The 23,361-nt window shown below is 46.1% G+C and overlaps 1 protein-coding gene across 3 annotated transcripts in view; it reads left to right on the top strand.

The window, feature by feature from the left end:
- LOC123772369 (connectin) overlaps positions 1–23,361 on the top strand; it is an 806,097-nt gene that overhangs the window by 579,719 nt on the left and 203,017 nt on the right. For all 3 annotated transcript variants that reach the window (XM_045765447.2, XM_045765448.2, XM_069325825.1), the window contains 4 exons: positions 554–730; positions 2,390–2,698; positions 3,077–3,277; positions 3,544–3,703. In XM_045765447.2, the coding sequence (XP_045621403.2) occupies positions 554–730; positions 2,390–2,698; positions 3,077–3,277; positions 3,544–3,703 (847 nt within the window). The remainder of the gene's footprint in view (positions 1–553; positions 731–2,389; positions 2,699–3,076; positions 3,278–3,543; positions 3,704–23,361) is intronic.

Below are 23,361 nucleotides of genomic sequence, written 5' to 3' on the forward strand. Positions count from 1 at the left end.
CGTATACACACCCACACACACACACACACACACACACACACACACACACACACACACACACACACACACACACACACACACACACACACACACACACACACACACACGTATATATACACACACACATATATCAAGGTACCTGAAGGCTGTGGGAGCCCACTGCCTAATTAACTATGTTACGTTTTATTTATTTGTAAACCAATATTTTGTCAGCGTTACTCTACCTTGGTGTTTTGCACTCTTTTTGGCATTTCCTCTGACCTTTATCATCGGGCTAAGATTTAGTATAAATCTCTTAAGAGGTAAACAAAGGTAAACTAACCATAAGACCACAGTCCATGCCTAGGTGAACATCCTGATGACAAAGTATTAAGGGGAAATGTCTTGACAGTATCCTCAAGGTAACCCCAAGGTAACCCCAAGGTAATTAACTTCTTACAACATTACTAATGATGTTAAAACAGCCATTTAAAGTTATTGACAAGGTAGAACATGTGTACATTTATCACTTGATGCCAATAAGTTTGCAACACCTGCCTCTGGTGCTCCACAGGCTGAGGAGGGTAACTGCTGGATCTTCAACGACATGTCCAAGAACGAGGTGATTTGGGAGGGCTTCGTCTCCCAGACTAAGATCAAGAGGCTGACGCTCCACCTCCGCCCAGATGGCACCCTCAAGTCCATCCCCACCATCGCTATCCAGCACCTGCAGGGGATACACATGTTCGAGGTAGGTGGGGGTCCTGGCTCCTCTATCCAGGGGAGGAGGGGGTCCTGGCTTCTCTATCCAGTAGGGAGGGGTCGCTGGCTTCTCTATCCAGTAGGGGGAGGGGGTCCTGGCTCTTCTATCCAGGGGGAAGGGTCGCTGGCTTCTCTATCCAGTAGGGGGGAGGGGGTCCTGGCTTCTCTATCCAATATGGGGGAGGGGGTCCTGGCTTCTCTATCCAGTAGGAGGGAGGGGGTCCTGGCTTCTCTATCCAGTAGGGGTCCTGGCTCCTCTATCCAGTAGGGGGAGGGGGGTCCTGGCTCCTCTATCTAGTAGGGGGGAGGGGGGTCCTGGCTCCTCTATCCAGTAGGGGTCCTGCCTCCTCTATCCAGTAGAGGGGAGGGGGTCCTGGCTTCTCTATCCAGTAGGGAGGGGTCGCTGGCTTCTCTGTCCAGTAGGGGGAGGGGGTCCTGGCTCTTCTATCCAGTAGGGGGAGGGGGTCCTGGCTTCTCTATCCAGTAGGGGGGAGGGGGTCCTGGCTTCTCTATCCAGTAGGGGGGAGGGGGTCCTGGCTTCTCTATCCAGTAGGGGTCCTGGCTCCTCTATCCAGTAGGGGGGGAGGGGGGTCCTGGCTTCTCTATCCAGTAGGGGGGAGGGGGTCCTGGCTCCTCTATCCAGTGGTGGGGTCCTGGCTCCTCTATCCAGTGGGGGTCCTGGCTCCTCTATCCAAAGATCATCCTTGTCCCTTTACCCAGAGAGGATACAGGCCAGGCAGTGTTTTAAGAGCTGAGGTCGAGGGATAGGTTCCGAGGGCGGGGGATAGGTTAGGAGTTCAAGGAATAGGTTAGGAAGTCACCAGTAAATGGGTGTAACAACGCTTGGGTCATCACCGGCTGGGGGAATCAAACTGGTGTGTGTGATCTCAATGTTGATGTATTTGATTAATGATGATCTAGATTCTAGATGATGATTCCCGAGTGCCTTGTAAGTTTTATCTTTAATATATTGAAAATTAAGAGCCAGTCCACAATAGCCTCTTAAATGGCATGGATAAAGGGGGTAGATATCCTTGAAATATCTTAAAACTGCTCCACAAAGTGTAAAAGTCTCCATTAGGTACCAGTTAGGTGCGTCTGGGATCTTACCTTATTGTGGGGCAACCATGGTGGGGTTGGTAGGACAACGGTTAGGCAATTTTTGAGGCCCGAGTTCGAATCTCCGGTGATGGCCAGCGTTGTTGACGTAAAAGTTTGCTTCCAGACTGAACTTGTCTGGGATTAATTTTCTCAGGTCTTGTTTTGGGGATGAAAAGGGGTAATTTAAGGATTAAGAATGATGGGAGTTTAAACAAGAGCTTTTCATAAGTTGCTAAGATAATTACTGTCTGTAATTTTATGGAGCAGCAAAATGTTTCATGTCACACACACACACACACACACACACACACACACACACACACACACACACACACACACACACACACACACACACACACACACACACACACTCAATTTCGTATTGAGCAGAATGTTAACACATTTACATGTTAAAAATATAGGTAATACGGTCTTGCGGTTGCCAATTACCGTGAGTGAGGGAGGTATTGGTGAGCCTTGAACGAGTGACAGATGTAAATATTAACACTATACTGACGAGCGACCCTCGTGTTGTCTGGGCCACCAGGTGCAGTACGCCACCATCAACACCGTCCACGCCTACAGCTTCGGAAACTCCAGCTCCCTCTCGAAGGTCTCCCTCTCCAGGAACTCCATCTTCACCCTGGCTCGCAACGCCTTCACGCACCTTCCATCCCTCGACACCCTCACGCTGGGCGAGAACCACATCACCGAAGTCAACCGGCATGTCTTCGTAGACCTGCCGAAGCTCACCAAGCTCTATATTGATCGGAATAACATCACCATCGTCCACGAGCGGGCCTTCCAGGGCCTCCACAACCTGGAAGAACTCGAACTCTTCGCCAACCAAATTCAGGTGGGGTTCATTTTCTAGTCTTACGATGCTTTTGTTGGCACTTTTCTTGTTGGTTTGAACTGTTGAATTCAAGTTCAAGTATGTTTATTGAGACAAGAAAGAAATACATCTCAAAGGGATAGAGTAGTTTAAGCTATTTCTACCCTCCAACTGTTGAATGATATTGTATAACGAATATAAAATATATAATTACCCTCATGTACTCAATGTCACCTTAAAGTCGCTTAAAGTTAGGTACCCAATCCACAGATATGAAACTAAAGGGTGTCCCACAAATTGAAGTAAATACTGACTGTCTCTGAAACTGAAGTGATAATTTTCTATCTGGACTGAAGGGTGAATGTTGAGTTTAACCTTCACTTGTTCTCCCTGTTGCAGGTGATCACGCCAGATACCTTTAAGGGACTTCGATCTCTGGAACGCCTCGATCTCCATAAGAACCGCATTGAGGTTATCGGCGATAAGACCTTCCGTGATTTACAAGCTCTCCGAGTCTTGGACTTACAACAGAACTCTCTCAAGTACATATCTCCCAAGGGCTTCCTTGGCCTCGACCACCTGCAGCAGCTCAACTTACAGGCATGTTTATCATGAGTATTGTTCACAATTTAAAGAAATCTTCAATGGATTTTACCTGTATAGGTTAATTAAACCATGTAAAGTATTAAGATCATTTGCATATACATTATAATTGCTTCATGTATCTAATGTTTATTTTTAATGCAGTCATGATATAGTTTAATGTAACTTGCAATGGAAAGCTAAATATCATCGCATGTTTGATAGTGATCAGAGCCGGGCTCTTGTTGCAGCTGAACTAATTATTACGTGGTTGTGTGTGGCAGGACAACAAGCTATTGACCCTGGGCCCCGAGGTCTTCCTCACGGCCCCCAACATCCATCACCTGGACATCCGGGCCAACGTTCTCGAAACCCTGGCCGTTGAGACCGTCCAGCCCCTGATGGACAACCTCAACAACGAGACGATGCTCTTCTTCGTTGAAGGTCAGTACTCCCACGTCCGCCATGTTGTATTGACCTACCGAGAGGCCTTGAGGGTGATGTGCTTGCTGGGGCCTGGGTATCGAACCCTTGGTGGTCGTCTGTGCCACTCACAACATTCTCAAGAAGTACAGCCCGTCCCCTTGCCAGACTTCCTGGCATTGCAGCTGATCAAGCACCTTTTTTCTAAGGATTTCTTGTTTTTCCTTAGACTTTAACCTTTTAAGTTCCAGGAATATATTACTTGTGTTCGTATAAATTATTAGGTTTGATTAAAACCCCATCAATTTATCCTCCATGGAGAGGACCTTGAGGTTACCTTGAGGTGCTTCCGGGGCTTAGCGTCCCCGCGGCCCGGTCGTCGACCAGGCCTCCTGGTTGCTGGACTGATCAACCAGGCTGTTAGACGCGGCTGCTCGCAGCCTGACGTATGACCTACGCAGGAGGTGAGAGATGCATCGTAATTTACAACTGGAAAATATTAGAGGGATTGCTTCTAAATCTGCACACGTAACTAGTATATAGGCATGACAGAATGCACACAAGAGCAGTCAGAAAGTCTGGGTACAATAGGTACACTTCCATTACCATCAAGGGGCCTGACGACTGAGTGGATAGCACACGGGATTCGTAGTCCTAAGATTCTAGGTTCGATCCCCAGTGGAGGCGGAAACAATTGGGCAGAGTTTCTTCCACTCTGATGCTCCTGTTCACCTAGCAGTAAATAGTTACCTGGGAGTTAGACAGCTGCTACGGGCTGCTTCCTGGGGGTGTGTAACAAAAAGGAGGCCTGGTCGAGGACTGGGCCGCGGGGACGCTAAGCCCCGAAATCATCTCAAGATAAGGTGCTAAGACTTTTCAACACTCCCTCTAAATACACAAGCACCTCCTCCTCGAAGCCCACGGTTGTTCAACACCCTCCCAGCGAGTATAAGAAATATTGCCGGAACAACCGTGGACATCTTCAAGAGAAAACTAGATCTTTTCTCCAAGAAGTGCCGGACCAACCGGGCTGTGGTGGGTATGTGGGCCTGCGGGCCGCTCCAAGCAACAGCCTGGTGGACCAAACTCTCACAAGTCGAGCCTGGCCTCGGGCCGGGTTTAGGGAGTAGAAGAATTCCCAGAACCCCATCAAGCAGGTTTCCTGTTTAGGAAGTACTTACAGTAGCCATTAGGACTATCGCACATATTGTGACGGAAAAGGAATTTCCGTCACAATATTATATAGAAATATTATATTATAAAAATAGAAATCGGTACTATTGAATTTGGACAAACTGGGAAAGTTTTCGTACTGATGCTGCAAAGAAAACCTAACATAATCTAACCTTCCTAGGCCTATGCACGTTGAGACCTAATATAGTAAATATATGAGCTATACTAGGCATATTTAACTTTGTTTTTCAGCTATTTTTTCGAACTATAAAATGAATAGTACCAAATTCTCCAATCTAATTGTACATTACATGTGTATATATACGATGGTGCACATATTTATACAGAGAACTATCTAAACAGGAGGATGAGTTGAAATACAAGAGGACATACCTAACCACCTCTTTTGGCATTCGATTGCAAACTGGATAATCACCTCGAAAGAGTACCTGATCAATCGGCCCGAGATTAACATTTCAGACTGCGTGCGGCTCTCTAACGGGGTACAAAATACCCTGGGTATTGGATCGGGGATTGGGGAGGGCCACAGATTACACCTAATCATGCAAAAGAGTCAAATAGGGAAAACGTATATAGTGTTTGGGATGTTGGGGAAGAGATTGGATGAGGTTGTTTCCATATAGACTTCATACTGTTCAACCTCCTTACCTGAGGTTGATTCCATTTAGAGTTCTAAACATAGAGGGGGCCTCGTAGCCTGGTGGATAGCGCGCACGACTCGTAATTCTGTGGCGCGGGTTCGATTCCCGCACGAGGCAGAAACAAATGGGCAAAGTTTCTTTCACCCTGAATGCCCCTGTTACCTAGCAGTAAATAGGTACCTGGGTGTTAATCAGCTGTCACGGGCTGCTTCCTGGGGGTGGAGGCCTGGTCGAGGACCGGGCCGCGGGGACACTAAAGCCCCGAAATCATCTCAAGATAACCTCAAGATAGATGCCACAGAGCTCAACTATGCCAGTCGATCGCAGATTTCTAGAACAGCTCCCCTAGAATCTGGAGTCGAACTCACGCCAACACAGGCAGGTACAAATTGACGAAATACTCAGGAAACTCACATCTATGTGAGTACGCCCATCCTCACCGAGTTAGGATTCAGCTGGCTGGCTATACGTACTTAAAAAGTTTGTTTATGAACCCCCTTCCCCGTGGCTGGTATTGACACTTGCGGTGTTCGCGCCCGGCCGGTTACCTGGTGTGAAGCTTGCGTCAACAAGGCTGCGTGACGCTTGCGTCAACAAGGCGGCCTGGTAACATACGCAAATATTACAAGCCGCGTATCGCAAACTCAGCCTCGTCAAAGCGATTTAATTTGTGTATTTTGATTATAGAGGCGGAGGATTTTACCTAGTCGGAAAAGTAGATGACGGAGATAGATATATAAATAGATATAGATAGATACATGTAGATAGATATGGTGGAAGAGTGGATAGAATGGGAGGAAGTGGATGGAAAAGTATAAGGAGATGGAATAAAGATATTGAACACTTATTATACTCGATAGGCCGAAGAAACAGATGAAATTAGTTTTGAAATAAGTACATAACTATTTTGAATATATGAAATCTTGAAATTTCGAACTTAAATTTTTACTTTGAAATGAGTCGGGTTGATTTTTTTGTTTACGATTTAATAAGTTTGAATGAATTTTTGCGACACATTTTAAGTTTCGAAACGATATCACTTGTAAATTTTGAATTTAATTAATATTATTGAATTCGAATAACTTTTTTTTTTAGTTAAAATATATAAAAATTCATCGTGAATTTAAGAACTTAGATTTTGAAGTCCTTTTTTTAATATAAATTTTAAGCCCTAGTTGTTGGTTTTTCTGGCAAATTGTTTTGTTTCAGATCTATATTGTAATTTATATTTATGGAATATATATTTTTTTTTTAAATTTGACATTTTTCACTTTGTACAAAGCTGTCAATTTGCGAACAGTTTTGCGGATGGATGAAGCAGACTGTTGTGGTTGTGTGTGGACGGGTGAGTGAGTTGATGAGATGGTTTCAGGGTTCGAGTAGTGTATGTGTGTTTGTGAGGGGGGGGGGGGGGGGAAATGGGTGTAATTGTTGAGGGGGGGGGAAATAGGTGGTTACTAACCCCCTCCCCCCACCAACTAACCCCTCCTATACTATATGCACTATACTTCTATACTACGCCATACTGCACTACGTTATACACCATACTTCACAATGTTATTCATTTCACTATACAATGTTATTCATCTCCCTATACATATTTTTCAACGTTATACATCTCACTATGTATATACCAACACACCACTCAACACCACCCTTCACCACACTCTACACCACACTCTACACCACACTCTACACCACACCCTACACCACACTCTACACCACACTCTACACCACACCCTACACCACTCAACACCACCCTTCACCACACTCTACACCACACTCTACACCACACCCTACACCACTCTACACCACCCTTCACCACACTCTACACCACACTCTACACCACTCTACACCACACTCTACACCACACTCTACACCACACCCTACACCACACCCTACACCACTCTACACCACAATTCACAACACTGTGAACTGGCCAGCTAGTCAGTGTAAACCCTACATAATACATAATCACATTACATATAATCAATGGACACAACTCGCAAGCTCTCCCACACAGTATTTCCAGCAATTCAGAATTTGTTTACTTTTGTATTTTGTTCTTTTGTATTCAGAAACAGACATAAACAGCAAATAATCTCCTAGAAACAAGTACTTCGTAAATCAAGAAATGTTTGTGTTAAGAATCTTGTACGAAGACACTTCGAAGTACTCCGAAGAGGTTTGGAGTTCGAAGTACTAACGAAGAGGGTTAGTACTTCGAGTATTAACGAAGAAGTACGTTAAGGAGTAACGTTTAACTCCATAAACGATTCATACCATCAAGGGACCAGGGTCTTGGGTGGTACTCGTCGCTTGAACTCAACTCTTCGCTAAATTATTCCGTGTGTGCAGCAGTGGAGTTGGGGGAGGTGGGTGTTGGTGGGCCCCCAGACCTCAAGGGTGGGTCATGGTGGGCCCCAAGACCTCGAGGGTGGGTCTTGGTGGGCCCCCGACCTCGAGGGTGGGTCTTGGTGGGCCCCCAGATCTGGGGGCTTGAGGAGAGGCTTCTCCAACACCTTTACAGCCACCGACTAGTAATGCAAAAGATAACGCTTTGACCAGAATTATTTATGATTTACAAGATTGGGATGGATTTTCTCATATTCTCTCTCTCTCTCTCTCTCTCTCTCTCTCTCTCTCTCTCTCTCTCTCTCTCTCTCTCTCTCTCTCTCTCTCTCTCTCTCTCTCTCTCTCTCTCTCTCTCTCGAAAAACGAAATTAGAAAGTAGAAATATGAACTATTGAGTTGGACAAACCTGAAACCTATTTTCTACTTATGTTGCAAAGACAAAAACTAACCTAACCTACCATTCCTAAGCCTAATACACACTATCTGAGGCCTAATATAGTACATATGTGTACTATACTAGGCCTAGGAATATTTAAGTTTGATTTTTAGTTTCATTTTTTCTGATTCTCTAAAATGAATAGTACAAAGTTCTATTATCTAATTGATTAGAACGACAATCTTTGTACTATAGTATACATAGTTAAAAAAAACTACTATCTAAACTACTAGATTAGGTTGGGTTAGGTTAGGGTTAAGGTTGGTTAGATCAGATTAGGTTTGGTTAAGCAAGGTAAAGTTAGATTAGGTTCACTTCGTAAAAAATTGTACTAAGTTCTATACAGCCAATATCGTACTTAAGTATGTACTCCCTTTTTTTGTACTTATAAAGTGCGCAGCTCGCCCCCCCCCCACTCTTTTTTTTTAAACTTAAAACCGATAAGTGCCTTGGTTATGCAATTTAAGTTTATAAATTGCTCTTGTGTTTATGTGAGACTTGTGTTATAGCTCTTGTGTTTATAAGAGACTTGTGTTATAGCTCTTGTGTTTATAAGAGACTTGTGTTATAGCTCTTGTGTTTATAAGAGACTTGTGTTATAGCTCTTGTGTTTATAAGAGACTTGTGTTATAGCTCTTGTGTTTATAAGACAATGCACGCAACACCCACTTGATTGAGTAACACATTATGACTGAGTGAATTGTGCGTGTGTGTGCGCAGTGACCATTAATACCCTTAACACAAGAGCCAGCTCGACTTACAATGCAGCCTCGTGCATCTCCATTAAAGCAATTTAGGTATAATGACTTATAATTGTGAGGAAAAGTGATTTACAATGAGTTAACGAGCACTGTAAATTATCTTAATTATCGGACCCTAGAAGTTGTTGAAATAAGTCTGTCCACTTGGCAAGAGAAACAGAAATACTTACTTTTCATTTGGAGCTTAATTGAATCTTTAATAGTGGTTTATGGTGATGGGTGATGGTGATGGGTGATGGGTGATGGTGATGGGTGATGGTGATGGGTCAGTAGCCCTTCTTCTCCAATTGTCACAAAGTCACACAAAAATTATTCACTAGCCTAGCCTAACCTAGCCAAGCCTAACCTAGCCAAGCCTAGCCTAGCCAAGCCTAGCCTAGCCTAGCCTAGCCTAGCCTATCCTATCCTAATCAAGACCCCCCCCCCCCCCCACGAATAGAAAACATGGCAGCCTGTCAATTTAGCGACCCGTTGAGATTTATAGTAAATCATATTTTGACGTTGGGGATTTTCACCTCAAAATGCAATGTATTATTCAAGAGGACAAGTTGTGCTCACTTGTTAGTGACTGTAGGGAAGTGAGGTCTAGCTCTTGGTCCCCAACCTACAAGTCTGATGTACTTGTTGCGTTATATATTGAACTATTTCGACGTTCGAATTTTTTGTCGAATCCGATCTTCGACAAAATCAACGAAACTTCGAATCCGATGTCGAATCCGAAGTTGTGGATGGAGGTGGCTTCTACATCTTCTTCTTTAAGTGCATTCTACTTGTTGACTACCCGTACATTATTTTTAATTTCTTCGATTTATTTCTTTTCAGCTTTTAACTAAATCCTCTCGTCTTGTCTCGTAAGTTAAAGGGGCTGTCCTGGTCCATCGTGTTTATTTCCCCTGAGTATCTTGTAAGGTACGATCATATCTCCTCTCTCTTCATCTCTAGAGTTGAGAGATTTAGACCCCTAACGTGTCCTAACCGCTTATAGTCCTCTTAGCTCTGGCACTAATCTTGGAAACTTCCTTTTTAATTTCGTTCTGTTTCACATTTTGCTGATTTCAGACTGGTGTTGTATATTGGAGCATTGGTCTACCATGGACTGTGTAAACTGCCTCAGTCTGTGTAAACTGCTTCAGTCTCTGTGTAAACTGACTTAGTCTTTATTTAAGGTTTTAAGTGGTGTTGTAATGTGTGCCAACCTTCCCATCTGCTGGTGTTAGTGATTCAATTATATCCACTTCAAAATCTTGTTCCGGTGATGGTGTAGCAACTCGCTGGTCTCATTACTGCCTTTTCTCACCTTCATTGCCTTACATTTATTGCGATTGAATTCTTGCAGCCTTTTGGTAGCTCATTCCTGGAGTTTGTCGAGGTCTTCTTGGGCACTGCCCCAGACAGTGAGTCTGGGGCAGTGCCCCTGGGCTTGAAACAGTGACCCTGAGGAGTGTGCCATGAGCACTGATCTCAGAGCAGTGGCCTTAGAACAGTGAACCTGGCGTAGAGAGCCAAGAACAGTGCTGCTTGAGTAGAGAGATCCCCCCCCCCGAGCAGTGATCATGCAAGAGAGGGCAGGAGTGTGACGGAGAGCCATCTGGTGGTGGCACCAGGCCCGTCACTCACTATTATCGCTGGCACTCACACGAATCGCCCTTTCTCTCTCTCTCTCTCTCTCTCTCTCTCTCTCTCTCTCTCTCTCTCTCTCTCTCTCTCTCTCTCTCTCTCTCTCTCTCTCTCTCTCTCTCTCTCTCTCTCTCTCTCTCTCTTCCCCCTTCTCTCTTCTCTTCTTCTGGTGACTGTTTAGGCTCTGTTCTGGAGCATAAAGGGAAAGAAGATTGAACAGGTTTCACCTCTTTCGTTTTCTCTTGACTGAAGCAGTAGTGAGGTTAGTGGATAAGCTGTACTGGAGCAACGGTGGAAGCCTTCAAGCTTCCACCGTTGATTGTCTTTCAAGAGAGAACTGTAGACAGGTTTCTGCTGTGGTTGTTGGATCAGTCAGGTTGTGATGGCTATGCATGAGCCGTCGATCTGCGAAGATAAACAGCTTCACAAACCAGGTAATCCACAGGTCAGGTAACCCTGGAAGTCATGTAGGCTTCCGTTGTTCCATCGCCTGAAGCACGTTGGAACAGCTTCCGTTGTTCCAGCTGAAGCACGTTGGAACAACTTCCGTTGTTCCATCTTCTGAGGCACGTTGGAACAGCTTCCGTTGTCCCATCTTCTGAAGCACGTTGGAACAGCTTCCGTTGTCCCATCTTCTGAAGCACGTTGGAACAGCTTCCGTTGTTCCAGCTGAAGCACGTTGGAACAGCTTCCGTTGTTCCATCTTCTGAAGCACGTTGGAACAGCTTCCGTTGTTCCATCTTCTCAGGCACGTTGGAACAGCTTCCGTTGTCCCATCTTCTAAAGCACGTTGGAACAGCTTCCGTTGTTCCATCTTCTGAGGCTCGTTGGAACAGCTTCCGTTGTTCCATCTAAACCACGTTGGAACAGCTCCCCGTTGTTCCATCACGTTAATTGTTTGGCAAAGTTGGTTGACATTACAGCTGCGACCAGAACCCTGATCTAGAACCCTGATCTATCTAGAAAGTTCATGGTCTTGTATAGACCATGTCGGGCCTTTCTAGATTGATGCGGCACAGTTCGGAGTGTTCTGTCAAACAGAACTCTTCTGAACTGCAGAAAGTTCAAAGATATGTCACCACATTAACCCGTACAGATCAGAAAAATTAAAAAAATAATGAATCTAAGCTTCACAGCACTGAGAAGAAAGCGCAGGTGACGTGATTGAGACAGAAAATACGCATGAAAGTTTACAGGGTAGAGAAGGAGTGTCGCCCCTTTCAATCACTCCTGTGAATTGAGAGGGCCGACCTGCCGACCTCTCCCCCTCATCCTGACTTGAGAGGGCCGACCTGCCGACCTCTCCCCCTCATCCTGACTTGAGAGGGCCGACCTGCCGACCTCTCCCCCTCATCCTGACTTGAGAGGGCCGACCTGCCGACCTCTCCCCCTCATCCTGACTTGAGAGGGCCGACCTGCCGACCTCTCCCCCTCATCCTGACTTGAGAGGGCCGACCTGCCGACCTCTCCCCCTCATCCTGACTTGAGAGGGCCGACCTGCCGACCTCTCCCCCTCATCCTGACTTGAGAGGGCCGCCCTGGCGAGAGAAGCCACCCTCACCATTATCTGATCGACAGAGGCGGGACCCGAGAAACAATATCGGATCATTATCCACAAAAACGATCCTACGACAAGTGAAACAGGTAACCGGAACTCTTCTCAAGAATCCATTAATCGCCCCAAAATCAATCCCGAAATGTCTCAAGAAGTGAGATTAGGTTCGGATCTCCTTAGTAATTAGTGCGGGTGCTTCCTTGCGGGATTGGTGAGGGACGATTAGGTAGCCGTTTGATGAGACGAGGGTTGAGGCGTGTTTGTTTTATGTTTGTGTTTGTTTGACTCGTTAAGGAGAGGCTAGAGGAGATTAGAGAAAGAGAGAGACTCTGGTATCCGTAAGGAACCATCGCTGTTATCTCTGGTGAAGTGTCGGCGGGGTGTCAGAGGCTGGTGGATCAGGGGCAACATTCCGTTCAAATTAGACACATTAGATGGACACGGTTAGCAAGGGAGAGACGCCCTTGACAGGATAAGGGTTTTGTCATGTCACAGGAGGAAAGGGATAATTTTCTTAGAATGAAAGAAAAAGTTCCTTAGGGCTATGGGCGGAGGTGACAGGGCCGTGGGCGGTGGTGGCAGGGTCGTGGGCGGTGGTGACAGGGTCGTGGGCGGAGGTGACAGGGCGTGGGCGGAGGTGACAGGGCCGTGGGCGGAGGTGACAGGGCCGTGGGCGGTGGTGACAGGGCGTGGGCGGAGGTGACAGACAGTGGCAGACGACTGAGGGCTGTATTGCCACATTCATCACTCAAGAGCCCGTGAATGTGTAGTAACGATCACATCCATGATTCATTCATAACAAACATTAAATTATGTGTATAATTAGGCGTAGGTTAGGTTAGGTCTTTTGTCGTTGTTGTTATAGATTCAGCTACTAGGAACAAACAGTTCCAAGTAGCACGGGCTATGGTGATCCCGTAGAGGACTTACCTGGCGCAGGAGCGGGGCTGTGGAGGTGATTTGATTATTCTGGCAATTTACACTACTTGTGTGAGGCGTTAAAAAGAGGTGGATTTAGAGCTTCAGAAGAAAACGAGGCTCTGTTCCAGAACAAGTGACTCTAAACAGAAGAGGAAATCTACAGAGTAAGGTGTGACACCCTCGATCTAGAGTCATAGAATTAACAGGCAGGTCAGGGGAGAAAAAAGTAGGTGAATGTATTATGGAGGGTGCGTGGGTAAGGGTAGGGGAGGGGGTGCGAGGGTAAGGGTAGGGGAGGGGGTGCGTGGGTAAGGATGGGGAGGAGGTGGGGAGATTCATGATGGGGATTATGGGGACGAGGATTGAAGGAGATCCCTATATGAAGCATGTGTAGCGAAGTTAAAGTAACCATCAGGAGAAAATACTAATCCATAATGAGTATACATCACTTGGAATATGATTTTGAGAGAGGAGGAATTGTGTCCATCTACTTGGACGGTCGGGGATTGAACGCCGACCTGCATGAAGCGAGACCGTCGCTCTACCGTCCAGTCCCCAGTGGTAGCCAGGGAGGCGTGGTTGTAAACGTGAGCTGTGATCCTGGGCGCTATAATGTGTTCCAACCTTGATACTAACTCCTGCTGTTTGTGCGTGACCTGTCCCTCCTAAAGTGGGCAGACAGGGGGGGGGGGCATCATGTTTATGGGTATGGGCATCTGTACACTGGTCTGGGCGCTCGTGTGCACGGCCCTGGGCCACTGTGCACGGCCCTGGGCCACTGTGTACGGCCCTGGGCCACTGTGTACGGCCCTGGGCCACTGTGTACGGACCTGGGCCACTGTGTACGGCCCTGGGCCACTGTGTACGGCCCTGGGCCACTGTGTACGGCTCTGGGCCACTGTGTACGACCCTGGGCCACTATGTACGACCCTGGACCACTGTGTACACTACACCTAGTACATGTTTTTTATATGAGCGTTCACTGTAAAGGTGATTGTGTAAAAGAGTGTATTGCTGACTGTACTTATGGTGACCTTAGTGTTGAAAGATGAGAGGGCCATGTGTGCGCACATGTGTGTGTAATTTTGTCATATATACACTGAGCATAGTCAACACTGGTCCACTTGGCTCCAGAACATCACGACTCAACATCCCAAGACCTGTAGATTAGTGGCTGCCCAGCCAGCGAATTGCCTAAACACCAATATTTTTAAAGTACAATATCGTTAGTTTTGTTTTTAATACTACAATAAAGCCAAGCTTATTTTTTACATTTGAGCTTTATATGTAGCTACAATATTGTGAACGTTGAGCATTAGTATGAGAAGGTAGAGGTAAGTCAAGATGGTGTTTAAGATTGGAAGCATTCAAGATTTTTTATTACCTGATGTTGAGCAAGTTTCAGGTAATATAGTTTCTTGTGAGGAAGGAGTTGTGGCTCACTACATTTCTCTCCTCTGGAACTAGTGTTCCTCGCCCCTGCTGGCTAGTGTTCCTCGCCCCTGCTGGCTAGTGTTCCTCGCCCCTCCTGGCTAGTGTTCCTCGCCCCTCCTGGCTAGTAGTGTTCACCACCCTAGTTTATATAGTCCAACATGAGCTGGTGAGGCTGTACAAGCTGAACAAATCCACAAGGGCCGTGACGAGGGTTCGAACCTATGTCTGAGAGGATCCCAAACGCTGCCTTAATCGACTGAGCTACGACATGGTCAGATCCCTTGTAGATTTGTTCATTTGATGCAACACGCTATTGTGGTTTCTGTGTGTGCTGTACAAGCTGTTAAGGAGGTGCGTATTCCTCTTGAAGACTTAATGTCTCCTACGCCGGCGTCTACATTCCCCTCACCACGACCTGCCCGTCTATGGGCGCAGGTCACTACCATTGTTTCATCCCAACACAGGATCAATATTTTATGATTCTGTAGATTATATTTTCGCGTGTCGTATTACCGACAGTTTTCATTATGTATTTAATTGGCATATAAATATGAAGATTGGTATCTTCATCTCGCTATCCTCACGCGAGTGTGGGTGAGCAGACAACGGTGAGGCAGGTCCTGACTTTCGTGATAGCAGGCTCCTCCTACCCTTCCCTACACACACACACACACACACACACACACACACACACACACACACACACACACACACACACACACACACACACACACACACACACACACACACACACACACATATATATCTCGAGATAACTGGTAATTTTCGGTAGATGAGGAGATTAAGATAGGTTCACACATCCACATCCTGTGGGTGTGTGGAAGCTGGTGGACTGTTGTATATACATATAAACAACAGTCTGGTAAGGAGTGTCTTCCTGAAAGTGTCTGCTTCTCGGGTTGATGATTGGCTCGTTTTGAGTTGTATATTCGTAATGACTTGGTGCCGTCTCCTTATACTTACCTTACACCTGTGTTTCTTATACTCCTGCTTATTGGATATCATCGTCTGTGTGTGTTGAGTTTGGTATTGCTGGGATGCCTCGTGGAGCTTGGTGTAGTTGAATACTTGCTATCAACACCGGTAGTTGCTATCGGGAGATAGCACGTATTCGACTATCTTTTGAGTTGACTATCGACTAGTATTCGACTATCTGACTCTTCAGATAGAAGTGTCTGCATTCATGGGGGAAAGAGCTGTATACGTGCTGGTCTACCAATGACGTTGTGGGCGTGGGTGTGGGCGTGGTGTGGGCGTGGTTGTGGGCGTGGTTGTGAGCGTGGTTGTGGACGTGGGAGTGGTTGAGGTCCATTCCTGTCGCCTTTTCTTCAGTCCTTCAAGGAAAGAATTATAAACAAATCCACACGGGCCGTGACGAGGATTCGAACCTACGTCTGTGAGCATCCCAGACGCTGCCTTAATCGCCTGAGCTACGTTCACTTGATTGTTCATTGATTTGCATCACGTTATTGTGATTCCTCTGTGTGTAAAGAATTATAGTTTTGATTAAGATTTCTTGATGCCCTCTGATCCTACCGGGGTACCTTACCTTGAGGTTACCTTGAGGTGCTTCCGGGGCTTAGCGTCCCCGCGGCCCGGTCGTCGACCAGGCCTCCTGGTTGCTGGACTGATCAACCAGGCTGTTAGACGCGGCTGCTCGCAGCCTGACGTATGAGTCACAGCCTGGTTGATCACCCTGGTTGATCAGGGGTACCTGCACCACTTTGCTTGGTGTGCGGATGTCTGTAATCTTCCATTTCGTAATTTGAAACACTGTTTCCTCGAGCATTCCTTCACAATTTGGACGTTGTAGCACAAGATGGTCGTTTGGGCTCCAGTTTGGTGTTTATTTAGGAGTTGCTTCCATGGAGGTGGTCTATATTGGTGGCTCTTGTGGTGGCTGGATGGCCGGCGTCTGTAGTGGAGTTACTGGTGGATAATGTGTCCATATATTGGTGGCTCTTGTGGTGGCTGGATGGCCGGCGTCTGTAGTGGAGTTACTGGTGGATAATGTGTCCATATATTGGTGGCTCTTGTGGTGGCTGGATGGCCGGCGTCTGTAGTGGAGTTACTGGTGGATAATGTGTCCATATATTGGTGGCTCTTGTGGTGGCTGGATGGCCGGCGTCTGTAGTGGAGTTACTGGTGGATAATGTGTACAGCATCTCGCCTGGCCAAGTAGAGGTGGTAAGCTGGTCGCCGCTAGCAAGCTGTAGCCCGTTGTGATGGAGGCAGTGGTGGTTGTGGACGACTGTGCGTGTAGGCGATGATCACTGGCACATGTGGAAGTTTGAGCTGATTGTTGTTGATCCTGTCGTTTGAGGCGCTGTTGAGCAGTACCCGCCCAAGCCGTCGGATGTTGATTGGCGTTTGGGTTGATTGTAGCTTGTCCAAGCGGGCCTGGTAATGGAGGTCTGAGGATGTGGAAGGAAGCAGCAGCTGGTGGGTTTGTGATACCTGCTTGATACCAAGGGGTCAGATTCACGAAGTAGTTACGCAAGCACTTACGAACGTGACGTGTACATCTTTCCTCAATCTTTGACGGCTTTGGTTACATTTATTAAACAGTTTACAAGCATGAAAACTTGCCAATCAACTGTTGTTATTGTTATAAACAGCCTCCTGGTGCTTCGGAGCTCATTAACTGTTTAATAATTGTAAACAATGCCGCCAAAGATTGAGAAAAAATGCACAGGTTTGTAAGTGCTTGTGTAACTGCTTCGTGAATCTGGACCCTGCTTGATGGGGTTCTGGGAGTTCTTACACTCCCCCAAGCCCGGCCCGAGGCCAGGCTTGACTTGTGAGAGATTGGTCCACCAGGCTGTTGCTTGGAGCGGCCCGCAGGCCCACATATCCACCACAGCCCGGTTGATCCGCACTCCTTGAACTTGTTCCAAGTTGTTTGACCGTATCAGTGATTTTTGTTAATTTCTGTCCTTTCTTCTGGAACACTGGTACCTCACCATAGTGTCTCCACAGAGGGCGCATTTGCTGAAGTTCGTAAATCAAGTTTTGAAATAGTAGTTGAAATAGAAATGTCTCGTATGAGCCAATAGGCCTTCTGCACTTACCTTTATTCTTATGTTCTAACTTTTTAATCAGTCTTTCATGTGGCACTGTGTCAAAAAACTTTGCTAAAGAACTTACTGTTTTTTACTTACTGTTCTAGGCATTTGTTTGCGTAATAATAGTATCAAAAAATCTTAAAGCATTGCTTGAGCTTGTAAGAGTCTCCTTGGAGATCTGAGATGAAGAGATGATGATGGTGAAGCGTTTAAGCCAGCTTCTCTCAGCCTCCGTGGCTAGTTCAGCTGTTGCCAGCGACAGTTTAAATGTTGGGTGTCATCTTCCTTCTTGATGACATTGCAATCAGAGAGGTTTTGTTGATTTATCTGATGGATGGCGTCGTCTACGGCTACCAGTCCTGTCAGCTCCGAGGTACTGGAGTGGAATTAGCAAGATGTTCGCCTCTTGCAGGACATCGTGATGTACTGTGTTGAGTACTTTGGTCGTCCTCGTTGGCCAGGATCACAGTCGCCACATGTGTATTAGTGAAGATGTTCAACCGGAGCACCTGCCGTTGTTGGTGTGGTGTCTAGAGCTGCCACCATCTCCCTCTAGGGGCGCCTCTAGGCTCACTAGAGCCGAACTTTTAATTTGAAAGTCGTGCAGACGAGGAGTCACAATAACGTGGCTGAAATATGTTGACCAGACCACACACTAGAAAGTGAAGGGACGACGACGTTTCGGTCCGTCCTGGACCATTCTCAAGTCGATTGAAAGTCATATTATTCATCATGAAAGTTTCCCTGTGTGAAGCCCTCGCCCTTCCGGACCGCGCCGTGAGAGTTCAAGATTTGGGCTGGACGGTAGAACGACAGTCTTGCTTCGTGCAGGCCGGCGTTCAATCCCCGATCGTCTGTAAGTGGTTGGGCACCATTCCTTCCCTCCGTCTCATCCCAAATCCTTATCCTGATCCCTTCCCAGTGCTATATAGTCGTAATGGCTTGGCGCTTTTCCCCCTGATAGTTCCAATTCCTGTGGGATTTGAACTAGCTTCAAGGACCAATCCACGCACTGCTTCTTGACATGGGGGACGAGTAGGGACTAAACCCTGTGAGAGGTATGCACCCAACTACATCATCGCCTCTTTCTTAAACAAACCCAACTTAACCTAACGAACCAAGAGTTGTACATGTTTTGTGACGTCATTGTGGCGTCATAATGGTCACGCTAATGACTTGTAGTTTGCACTGGTAACAACTCCACTGACCTGTGAGTGTGTTGACGCTGCATAGGTGTAAACACACATTTGTGATTGCAGTTAATGATTGCTTTTAATTGCTTTATGATTGTAATTAATATTATACTATATTATTATTAAACACAATGCATTTATGTTACTTACTACTTTCAAACACTTAAAAGTCTGTGTATTTAAGTCATACACTTAAAGCATCTACACTTAAAAATCAGTTGACTCAAAAGAGTCGTCTGGGCACTTAAGTGACGGTATCTTGATCCACTTACAAAGCCAGGTGCTTGATGGGGCACTGGCCTACTTATAACATCATAGTCCTGGCCTACTTACGAAACCAAGTGAGGTCACAACGCCGCGTGACCTCGCCTCGCAGAGACAGCGGCTGGTCACTAATTTACTAGTTGAAGATCAATACTTTGCATTGATTAGTGTCTCATTCTGGAGTCGTCACCTTGTTAGCATAATGAGGGTCTGTTCTTGTGGCCTTCCCCCCCCCCTTCAAGTGGCACCCCCTCCCCCCCCCTTCAAGTGGCACCTCCCCCCCCCTTCAAGTGGCACCCCCTCCCCCCCCCTTCTCAAGTGGCACCCCCTCCCCCCCCTCCTCCTGCTGAGGGCCAGGATGTTAGGTTATGGTCTTGTCAGTAGAGAGTATTTATAGTGTAATTAACTGTTTGCATTTGCATAATTTCTGGGTAGGGTGGAGACCCCCCCCCCCCCCCCTGTAGGGTATCCCCTGCTGGTGGTGGTGGTGGTGATGGTGGAGCTGGTGGTGGTGGTGGTGATGGTGGTGATGGTGGAGTTGGTGGTGGTGATGGTGCTGTTAGTAGTGGTGGTTGTTGTGGTGGTGGTGGTGGTGATGATGCGGTTAGTAGTGGTGGTGGTGGTGGTGGTTACCTCTGGAAGTAACACAAACTACCAGACACACACAACAGTCTATAAGCAGAGTAGTAGTAACTCCCTCGTTCGTCACTCCCTAGTGACCAGCCAGGAGCATACCTGGGATATATCAGGGGAGGTATACTTGGGATATACCACGGGTATACCTGGACTGGGTTCTGGGGATTCGAAGCCTGGTTGAAGGGAGTGTTGCCAAGCCTCTCGCTGGTGTAACTCCACGGTTCAGAGTGAGAATCAACGCTTTAATATAATTTTGATTTGGATAACTCGGTGAATCTTTTGAATCTTTCAATTCGAATTATTCTGAGACAGAATCTGCGCCAGGATTTATCAAGCATTTATTTGTCCAATTACGAAACCTGTGCATCTTTCTTGAATAAATAAGACTAAGACGGCGTCTTAATCTTATTTATTAAGCATTTTATGAGTTCCGATTTTCCATGAGGTTGTCTGTAACAAAAACAACCTCGGGGACGAGAACAACTTCACAGCTTTTCCAAGCTCGAAAACTGTGTAATACAGAGAGAGGATATGATCACGACATACAAGATACTGAGGGGAATAGACATGGTGGACAAAGACAGGGTCGTTAAATTGGGAGAAAGTAGGACAAGAGGACACAGGTGGAAGCTGGTAGCACAACCGAGTCGACTAAATGCAACACAATATTCCTACCCTGTACGGGTTGTTAACAAGTGGAATACACTGAAAGAAGTAGTTGTGGAAGCCACCTCCATCCTTTGACGACTCAGGTCCAGGACTAAACATACAGTTTTTCAACTTCAATTTCTTTCTTTATATATATATATAAACATAATAAATGTGTAACTAGCGTCAAAAGATTGTTATTTGCTTAGCTAAACGAACTAGAGGGTTCAGTTCCTGAACCAATTATGTGCCTCTGTAACCCTTTACACCACCGCCCACGGGATGAGTATGGGGTGCATAATAAAGAAAGAAATTGAAGTTGAAAAACTGTATGTTTAGTCCTGGACCTGAGTCGTCAAAGGATGGAGGTGGCTTCCACAACTACTTCTTTCAGTGTATTCCACTTGTTAATAACCCGTACAGGGTAGGAATATTGTGTTGCATTTAGTCGACTCGGTTGTGCTACCAGCTTCCACCTGTCTCCTCTTGTCCTACTTTCTCCCAATTTAACGACCCTGTCTTTGTCCACCATGTCTATTCCCCTCAGTATCTTGTATGTCGTGATCATATCCTCTCTCTGTATTACACAGTTTTCGAGCTTGGAAAAGCTGTGAAGTTGTTCTCGTCCCCGAGGTTGTTTTTGTTACAGACAACCTCATGGAAAATCGGAACTCATAAAATTCCTAATAAATAAGATTAAGACGCCGTCTTAGTCTTATTTATTCAAGAAAGATGCACAGGTTTCGTAATTGGACAAATAAATGCTTGATAAATCCTGGCGTAGATTTTGTCTGAAAATAATTCGAATTGAAAGATTCAAAAGATTCACCGAGTTACCCAAATCAAAATTATAGCTTAAGGAAAGCCTAAAGCATCATTAGAATAAAGGAAACTGCAGAAGAACTATTGGCACGCACGAGGCAGTTCCAAGTCATATCGACCCATATATGTCTGACCTGCGTTTGAAACAATCCAAGTGATCCCACGTTGATTGTTACCCGTTCATGTGTTCCATGGATCAATTACCCTGTTTCCCATGACAGTATTGGAAAAGTCCTCCTACTTTGAACAGACAGACGGGCAGACAGAGAGACAGATAGACACAAACAGACACAGACAGACATTCTATTCTATAGATATAAATCTATAGATTACTAGAATGGGTAGCTGGTATTGCTTATATGGGCACTGAGAGGTTAGTCTCCTCTCTCTCTCTCTCTCTCTCTCTCTCTCTCTCTCTCTCTCTCTCTCTCTCTCTCTCTCTCTCTCTCTCTCTCTCTCTCTCTCTCTCTCTCTCTCTCTCTCTCACCACCACTTTGCCTCTCCCACCTGTACCCACACTCCCCCTCTCCTCCCCTGCTCAACCCTCGTCTGGAAAATTTAACGCAGCATTTGAGACTTCACAAGAGTCGCTGGTATTTGGAATAGGCACCAACCCATCTTTAAGAGGGGCATGGGTGGTGACCCCCAATGACACACCTCAGACAATCGCAAAGCACTATGCAAAATTCTCTGAATCTACAGAGGTCTCCATCCTGGAAACAGACACACCGACAGTCTCTTTTACTCGTAAAAATACATTCTTGTATATCAGAATTTTGTGTGTACTTAGGTGTAGGTCAGGTTAGGATAGGTCAGGTTAGGTCAGGTTAGGTCAGGTCAGGTCAGGTCAGGTTAGGTCAGGTCAGGTCAGGTCAGGTTAGGTCAGGTCAGGTCAGGTCAGGTCAGGTCAGGTTAGGTTAGATGTTTAGGTTATGGTGAAGTATTCATAATGATGTGATTCGAACATTGCTTGACTGTCGACTACTGTTCGAATTCCAACACTGTAAATGCTTCACCCACGTACTCTAAGTACAAACAATCCCCAACAGAACCTGTCCCTAACTATACTTGAAACTTTAATATATATTAATATTAATTTATATACACAAAGAAATGACATTAACGTGATGAATCAAATGAGAAAAAATAATGCATATATACGAGAATAAATCTATTTTTAATACAATGTTACAAAAAATAATGAATGCGTCTTTAGGGACGGCCGCTGCTTGAACGAGCCTGACCTGAGGACAAGCTTGAGAAAAATACATCAGTTGTGAGTCGTGTGTGAAGCGTTTTTATTCATAAACTGGAAGTTTGGTGGTTGGATTAACGAGCAATTGGCCTTTGTTGATGAGGCCTGGCTGGTTTACGAGGCGCTGCCAGCAAGTAACTGTGGCGTGTTGCTGATCGATTCTCGTCTCCTTTTTGCTCAGGCGAGACATTTACAACCCAATGACTCCCTCTTAAGAGACGCAGCCAGGTGTCCCAGGAGCCATCTACATAGTCAAGTGGACACTTACACCTGAGGTAGTGACCATTTATGTCACTGTAGATGAGGGTGTGGGGGGTGTGGAGGGGTGGAAGGGTTGTGTGGGGGTGTGGAAGGGTTGTGGGGGTGTGGGGGGGTGTGGAAGGGTTGTGTGGGGGTGTGGAAGGGTTGTGGGGGTGTGGAGGGGTGTGGAAGGGTTGTGTGGGCGTGTGGAAGGGTTGTGGGGGTCTTTAGGTGGGGGTGTGGAGGTAAATGATGTATTTAGTGGGGGTACGTGGGCTTGTGGGTGTGGGGGGGGGAAGTGTAGGGGGGTTGTTTGTGTGGGGTTGGTAATGTGTGGAGTGTGTGTGGGTGTGTCACGCGTCCAACTATCACTGTTGCTATCAAACGTAACCCTTCAGGCTGTAACAATTATAACTTGATATCACCCCAGAGGACTAGGATAGCGTCTGCCCTAGCAGCAGATAAAGCTCTACCCGTTATCAGGAGGACGGGGAAGTAACGAGAAATGACCAACGATGTTTAATATCGTTAACAATTCTTCACAACACTGGATGGTGAGATAGTTACTCATATACAAATTAATTTTAACACTGCCACCACTTGTTCTGAATTCGGGGTAAT

Source organism: Procambarus clarkii, chromosome 17 (genome assembly GCF_040958095.1).
Source record: "Procambarus clarkii isolate CNS0578487 chromosome 17, FALCON_Pclarkii_2.0, whole genome shotgun sequence".
Taxonomy (NCBI): domain Eukaryota; kingdom Metazoa; phylum Arthropoda; class Malacostraca; order Decapoda; family Cambaridae; genus Procambarus; species Procambarus clarkii.